Genomic DNA, 8,285 nt, shown 5'->3' on the forward strand with positions numbered 1-8,285 from the left:
GCTCCCTTACCCCTTATCATTTTATCTTTCACTCCCATAATGCACACCAGTGACTTCACCTTTAGGGTGGCTACGCACGCACGTGTCTTTACCTGAACACTTAACCCTCCTATTATGTTCAAATTTTACCCACATCTATTATGCTTGGGGTCAATTTGACCCCAGCAATTTAAACCTCCAAAAAATTATTATAATTCTTTTTTTTTACCCAAGTTTTTGTGTCAGGTACTTTAGGTTTGTTTGTTGACTACCTAAATAGCCCTTAAAAATAAAACAATACCCCCACCCACCCTCTTTATACATCCAGAATACATGTTACGCGACTATGGAGAAATATGCAGATCCCCATAAAATCTCACTGATTGACCTAAAATTGGAAAGAGATATCCTTCTGGTGTTTTTATGGCTTCATATTATTTCTAAGTACATATTGTTGCTATCTATAACATTTGGAGTAAAAAACTATTTCTTTTATCAAGAAAAGTAACAATGTGATGAAAAAAGTTGATATTTCTTGTATATTTTATACAATTAAAACAGCCTGGGGTCAAATTGACCCCAAACAACACCTATGCGTAAAGTATGTGTACAGGACATTGAAAAGATATCATCATGTTAATTTTGTCTTTACCCAGTTGTCCCCATTAAATTAGGAAAAGTCATTAAATATGAAGCAAAAAAAATGATGTCAAACACTTATTTAGAGACGTTAAACATTGAATGGGGTCAAATTGACCCCAAACATAATAGGAGGGTTAACATACTCATCACACAGGGAGAGACATTATGACACTAGCTTTAGTGGCTTATTAGCATTTTTATGGAGTCATTGTGGGGTAAGGAAATCTTAGCCAACTTACTGACAGCAACTGTGTGTAAGACGTTTGTGATTTGCTCAATACATACATCAAATGCCATTTGTGTGCTTAGACGTGCATAGGCAGGTGATGTTTTAAGTTCATGTAATCATTAAACAAGAGAACACATAATCTGTATTTTCATGTGTCACCAAACTAATGAAAGATACCATAGCCTGCAAAAGCTGCTGTGAAGCAACAACATCCTGGTGTATATATATCCTGATATGAAATTCATGAACACATCAGAAATATCGAATTAGAACAGTTTGTAGCTTGAAAGACGCTGTAAGATGAACACTCTTTTCAGGAACGGTCCATGCCACACCTCCATGGGTCGTGCCTCCGCACTGAGGGTGAGCTTCACGCATCAGTGCCATACTAATCCTCCCACAGGTGTTCAGAGACACAACAATTGAAATTTCGATTTGTAAAGAGTGTTATTTACGACAACTTCGTATTCAAGCCTTGGAAATTCGCTTCATTAAGGCTCGTCTTATTTACACTAGGGACTGTTTTTGTTTATTTAAATGTTTTATTTTTTCGATGAACGTGCATTAAACACGTTACTGTTGTCTTCCTCAATCTTCTGTTGCGGTCCGCTTCAAGGATCCCACTGTGCTGATCACAGTAAGCTGATACAGTCTTACAGGATTTTAACCGGCAGTTGCTATTCAGGGAAATCTGAGTTTTATCAACATACCCAACTTTCTGAATTGACCGCATATTCAATCCGTACTCAAGTCGGCGAACTTCAGGAGGACACAGGTAAGGGTACACCATTGGCACAATAGGCTGGATGATTCTAAGAACGAGTAGAAAGACTGATTTATACTTCTTATACGAAGAAAAAGACTGATTTATACTGACGAGAAACAATTTAATGTGTGTAAAATACGTTTACCGTTGTATCAGTTACGAAGCAGTGTAGCCTAGTTACGATGCAACAGTGTAGCCTGGTTGCTCATTGTTTTTCGTTTGTGAATTTGATTAATCTCATGAAAATTCATAGCGCACCAGAAAAGTGATACAGCCAACTAAAAAACTGAAGAAAAAAAACAATCTTCATAGTAAAACACATTTGGAAACAAATAGGCCTATATCATGCGCGACCAAACCTTCCAGTATGGTAATTCAAAAGTCTACTTAGGTACAGTATGGAAGCACAAGTCCGGTTGGCTGGCAGAGTGAGGTTGTGTTGTGTCCTGTTAGAGTATCAGATAAGTTATTCAGACACCACTGAAGTTTTTCTTTCACATTATGATATATATTACACTGTCTCTTGTGTTAGTATTCCGTTTTTGTGTTTATCCAATTACTGGGTCAGAATGTGTGTAGTGCAGTATTCAGTGGGCCTAAAACAACTCACAAATATATCTAATGTCTTCCAGAATGGACATACTAGACCAGTGGCTGTGGAGGCAAGAGTACTGGCTGCCACCAGGTATCAGCTGGGAGGACATGAGTAAGGTGGCGGGGGCTTCCTGCCCTCGCCCCAGAGACCTCACCCTGTCTCTGCCCATTGCCGTTGCATTTATCGGCCTTCGCTACATCTTTGAGAGGTAACTCAATTGAGTCCACCGAATTACGCTGTTTGTATCACTTCTAAAAGAATAGAAGGCTATAACATCCACTGTTTTTTGTATACTTTGACCAGTACTGAAAATATGTTGTTACACTTGTTATACACATATACTTTTTAAGAGAAAGGAATAACAGAGCCGCTTGTGTGGAACAGAAGCCTTTTCGACACTTTATCCGTTGGCGGGCCATTGGCATATGCTCAGCGTTAACCAGGATGTTTGAATGTCCCGTGTCACTGGAGGGCCATGCTTCAAAACAGGTGCACTGGCGTGTGTGACGAGAGGCAGCCCAAGGGAGTTGTGGCTCGGGGGCGGAGGTGTGAAGCAGAGTGGGCCAGAAATGTTCATTGTTACCTGTTAGTGGGTTAATGTTACTGAATAACAGCAAAGAGAAGCAGGAAAACAGACAGAGAGGATAGTGTGCCATTATGTGTGCTTGCCTGTATGCCTGAAAGTTTGTTTTGGACGTTTTTAGTCATTGTTTTAAACGGGTTTAATGCTGCTGAGGGAGGGGGTAGTTAGGGGGATGGAAAGACGATGCTGTTGCCAAAGCAGCTATTCCCCATGGTAACAAGACACAACAATAGTGTCAACTGACATGCAGGTCTGCAGGTGGAGAGGGGTGTTTTATCCCCTCTCCACAATCTCTTTGAAGCCCATAGAAAAGACTTTGTATGGCTCACTGGATCACGTAAGACTTGTAGACTCAGACACACACGATAACACTCAGCACTGCTCAGGGTCCCATGTGTGGTTCAGACCTTTCCACAATCAATTCCTTACCTACAAATGATAATAGTACCTCCTATATCATGGGCCCACATCCATATACATATAAGATCATGGCTGCTGCCATATGTTGAAATGACGGCCAGAGAAAAACAAATCAACAAATTGCTGTGTTTCCTCTGCAAATAACATTATTTTTCCATAACAGGACACCTTGTAGGCCATTATCCTGCTCACACCATGGTTACCACATAGCAGCAAGGTCCCGTAAAGTCATAGTGTTCTTCTGGTCATACCAGAATGTACTTATACATTTTTATAGATCATGTGTAGTCCAAAACCTCAGCTAAATGTTAGAACAGTGGTCCTGGCCTATCTTAGACCTGGGACATTGACTGCCACATGTAAATACTGTATATGTGCTTTGCTCACTGGAAACAGCATTTGTTTGTCAATGTCGGTTGACAGGATGGAGATTTGCATGTTCCCAGTGCCCTAGAATACAGGCATCTCTTCTATATGCATCGACTCGGCCATCAAAATCTGAATGGCACTAATGAAATTCTTACCCCTTTTTGTTGCCGTTTCCACCATGTTCCCTCTGGTTCTCCACTACTGTTTTTTGCTCACAGTGACAAAGACTCTAATGACTATTATGCCATTTCTCCTGATTAGCCCAGATGTAATTTAGTACCCAACAGTCTGCATTCATCCAGTTTAGTGCTTCTTTTCACTGTATCTGCATGATTGCCATGGTTATCGTTGTGACTACTTTGATGTCATGCAATTTGTCAAATGCCCTCTGACAGTCTGTAAAGTAAAACTGTGGTTACAGAGAAATGTGAAGAATACTAGGCCCTAGTCCTGAGCAGTGTGTGGCATGCTTTTGAAAAGATGTTTTGACAAAAACCTTCTTAGCATAGACAAGAGATCAAAGAGGTCTGGCTACTGCCATCTGGTGGCCTGCTTCCATTTTATAGAACCGCGATACATTTCCACCAGTGTGTCCTGTTTGCTGAAACCTGCATTTGACAATATTGGTGTCATCTGTCATTAAAACGATGCTTTGAGTTTTGTCTATGTAATATAACATGTCTGATAATGTTTTCATGTGTTAGCATGGGTGAATTTTTGAACTGTAAGGGTATGTCTATTATAATATTTCCAGGTGCATAGCAGTGCCCTTAAGTAGGCACCTTGGAGTTCGGGATCGAATAAGGGTACCGGTCTTCCCCTCTCCAAAACTGGAGGCTTTCTACATGCAGCATCGTCCTCGGGAACCATCCCAGGTTTGTTTCATTACCACAAAGCTGTGCCTCACGACAAGAGAAGGTACCCTCTTGTGGTGAAATTCAGTTCCATAAGAAGCTTAAATTGGGAACGCAGGTCAGTGGAAAGAGGACACCTCCACATACGTCTTTGCATTCTGTGGCCCATTGTAAAAGTGTTTTCACACTTCCTCATTTTACTTTGGATTTGTTTCTGTTACAAAACAAAAGACTGACCATAAAATGCCTCTATATTTAACAACACTATATAGCTGTGGATGAAATACATTTTAAGTGGACAAAACATTATATATAGAGAGGTTTTAGTATCCCTTTATGGTTCAATTTGTTTATTAAGTTTCCCTTTTTTTAATGAAATAATTGAAAATGCAGTTTTCACTGCATTTGCGAACTATTTTCATTACTATTTTCATAGAACGTATAAAGAATGTAAAAGTGAATTTTCTTTTTTTTTAAACTTTGGTGAATGTTTCTGAGCAGTGCCTCTGATGTGGTCATAATTAAGCCTGTTGTTCCAGTGTCCTGCAGTGATTCTGTGCTTTGTTTAGAGTGAGATGACTACACTGGTGAAGCAGAGTGGTTTCACGAAGAGACAAGTTGAGTTCTGGTTCCGCCACCGGCGGAATTTGGACCGACCAAGCAGTACCACAAAGTTCTGTGAGGCTTGGTAAGCTCTTCTACTTTTTTTTCTTTTCCAAATGCATCATTGTTATTTAAATATTTATTCAAATAGTTCAACAATTTTTATTACAATTTCTAGCTGGAGGTTTGTATTCTACCTGATGTCGTTCTCTTTCGGACTTCTGTCTTTGATTGATGTAAGTACTTCTTACGGTTTCATCCAGTTGTTCAGAGCTGCTAAGATGAAAAATATTAGCAATATAGACATTAATAAAAAGAGAGACAATCCTGCATTACATTCTTATGATTTAAAAACATTTCTCAGCTTATTGTTAAAAAGAAAGCCCACCTTCTTCTGAATGTTTGTTCCTGCTTTGCAGAAGCCATGGTTCTGGGATCAGAGAGAGTGCTGGAGGGGTTACCCACAACAGGTAGCCTACAGATGACAATGCCCCTTCCCATATCACTCACCTAGCTTCTGTCCTTTTTACACGGCCATGTGATAGTGTTTGTCTGTTCTGTAAAAAGTATATTTTCACCGAAAGAAATGTGGTGTTTTGCCCTTTAGTGAAGCACCTTTGAAGATAGAGAGAAATCTGAGACTTCTGGAATGCAGCCAAGGTTGACTGGGCTCAGAAAAAAGTTATGAGGAAGTGTGACTTGATTGATCCCGGTCAGAACAAAAGAGTTATTAGGAAGTGTCTTCTCCTTCAAGTCAGATTAAAAAAAAATTCTTTACACCAATTGGTCAGTTCTTATACAGTATCAAATTTGTATTTATAATATTCTTAGTAATTTTTCTTTGTATGTCATATGTACTGAAGATCTATCAATATTATTGACAAGTTAACAACAGTCTGATTTATGACCTTTTTGGAGTTTGAAGGGACATAAACATTAAGTGCTTAAGTTACATATACATTTACATTTAGTCATTTAGCAGACGCTTTTATCCAAAGTGACGTACAAAGGAAAGAACAATCAAGCATTGAGCAATAGAGACCTAGTTTAACAATAAATAAATACTATATTATAAATACTACTTTACATAAGAAATAAAAAGGTCTCTGATCAGATGGGACGTCCAGACTTGCATTGGCTGACATTCTACTGAATGCTCAAAGGCCACTTCACATTTCTGTGGCTCTTCAAAATGACTTGCCACTGTTTCACCAGCCGCTGGTCAAATGACAACTGCTATACAAATGAACTCCTTCAAACCATGAAATCAACTGTTGATGATAATGGTCTGAGTATTTAATTCCTCTGTACTTATGTGTTTGATTCTGCATAAACTCTCAGATGTTCATGTTAAATGAAATCAGAGTCCTCTTTTGTCTTACACTTTTCACAGCCTGTGGAGCAAGCTCACTTCTGGTATTACCTCATAGAGCTGGGCTTCTACTGGTCTCTTCTGCTCTGTGTGTCTGTGGATGTCAAACGCAAAGTAAGTTTTCCTCTGAGGACTGTTGGCTTTGCATATCCTTTAGCTAAGGGACACTGTGAAAAGGGAAGAGATTGAGCAGGAGACAGAACTAAGAAACCAGCCTAGTGCTACATGGTGTTCTCCCAGCAAAACGATTTTCATGCCTTATTTCCTCAGGACTTTAAAGAGCAGATCGTTCATCACATTGCCACCATTTTCCTGCTGGGCTTTTCCTACTGCTCCAATTACGTCCGTGTTGGTACACTGGTCATGCTGGTCCATGACTCATCGGATTTCCTGCTGGAGGTAAAAACAAGTCATGAAGCTCTTGGGTGTAGGGTTTCATGATCAAGGCAGGAAAGTGTTATCTCTGTAGTGGTCTTAACTGCCTACAGAAAGGTGTCCATTTCCATGTCATTTGAATCACAGTATATAATGTGCTTTGAGACGCTTATCTGCCTTTGTGTCTCTCTCCTGCTTCTGATCAGTCTGCCAAGATGTTCAACTATGCTGGCTGGAAGAAGACGTGCGATTCCCTATTTGTCATCTTTGCAGTCGTGTTCCTAGTCACACGGCTTGTGGTATTTCCCAGCAAGTGAGGCTTCTTCTGACTTTTAACCCAAATGCTAATGTGTCAAGAGATTTAGGAGATGAGTGTAGTTATCAATGCATTGATGACTATGATTATGAGATGAAGGTGAGAATGATGACCATATAAATAATGTTTTAGTGAATAGTGTGAATTCCATCATTTCCACAAACAAATCCTTTTTTCTACATCTTTTTCAGAATAATTAATACAACCCTCATCTTGTCCATGGAAATCTTTCAGCCTTTTATGGGTTATTACTTTTTTAACGCCCTGCTGTTGGTTCTCCAAGCACTGCACATCTTCTGGGCTTGGCTGATTTTACGGATGGTCTATAAATTTCTCTTTTTGGGGAAGGTGGGTGCAAACACATACTTGCTCAAGATCAAAACATCAAGTGAAGTGATATATTTACAATATGTTTGTTCTCGAGTCATTTTATTTTTTAGCTTGCTGGTCCATGGGTAATTAAGTTCTTATTCAATCATCAGCTGGAAAAAGATGAACGCAGTGATGACAGTCTAGAAGATGAAGAAGACTGTGAGGAGGAGCAGTCTTCTTGGAAGAAAAGAGAAGTGGTCCTAAACTCTAAACTGTCGAGCTTAACCAGCAGTTGTGTGATGAACACCCTCACACGTCAGAGAGCAAACTCATCCTCCAGACTGCCCAAGGCAAGATAAGCTTCTCAAGCCTCTAGTGACTAAAGCGGTTACAAACAATATGGTCTCGATTGTTGGACGTGCATCTGACCATTGCATCTGAGCATCATACTGAGGACTTTACAATAATACCCCTGAACTAATGACACACTAAATAAATGAAGTGTGTACCATGTATTTCACCTCTTCATGGCAGCATGGTTGTAAAGGTAAGGTTAGCTTGTGGGTGGTTTTAAAGGACACATTCATGTTAAAACATATTGAGGGAACCACAGGATATTGTATTGTGGCATTGTAGATATTTTGTATATAGACTATAATGGTCTTTGCACTACCTCTAACATGGGTAACATGTTGTTTCATGTAGTTACACAATTTACTGCCAGAATCATCATCAAAGTAAATTGCCTGGCAGGGTGTGTGACTGTTTGATTAATGACTTGGTTGGTTTTGTCCACATTGATCATTTAACAATATATACACTTCTTATTGTATATAATTACAGTCATTGTAAATATAAGCCTACACTAGA

At 39.4% G+C, this 8,285-nt stretch overlaps 1 protein-coding gene across 1 annotated transcript; it reads left to right on the forward strand.

The window, feature by feature from the left end:
• The first annotated feature begins 1,043 nt into the window (after positions 1–1,043).
• LOC105903915 (ceramide synthase 2-like) lies at positions 1,044–8,285 on the forward strand. Its single transcript, XM_012831715.3, has 11 exons — positions 1,044–1,625; positions 2,249–2,419; positions 4,338–4,458; positions 5,007–5,125; positions 5,219–5,276; positions 5,460–5,510; positions 6,434–6,526; positions 6,683–6,811; positions 6,994–7,100; positions 7,295–7,451; positions 7,586–8,285. Exons 2-11 carry the CDS (start codon positions 2,250–2,252, stop codon positions 7,772–7,774), a joined length of 1,194 nt encoding a protein of 397 aa, XP_012687169.1. The 5' UTR covers positions 1,044–1,625; position 2,249; the 3' UTR covers positions 7,775–8,285.

The sequence above is a fragment of the Clupea harengus genome, chromosome 22, assembly GCF_900700415.2.
Source record: "Clupea harengus chromosome 22, Ch_v2.0.2, whole genome shotgun sequence".
Classification (NCBI taxonomy): Eukaryota; Metazoa; Chordata; class Actinopteri; order Clupeiformes; family Clupeidae; genus Clupea; species Clupea harengus.

Coding starts and splice junctions, on each gene's coding strand:
- LOC105903915 (XM_012831715.3), top strand. CDS start 2,250: ATGGACATACTAGACCAGTGGCTGTGGAGGCAAGAGTACTGGCTGCCA. Junction 6,527..6,682: donor CTGTGGATGTCAAACGCAAA/GTAAGTTTTCCT, acceptor TTATTTCCTCAG/GACTTTAAAGAGCAGATCGT. Junction 7,101..7,294: donor CTTGTGGTATTTCCCAGCAA/GTGAGGCTTCTT, acceptor CATCTTTTTCAG/AATAATTAATACAACCCTCA.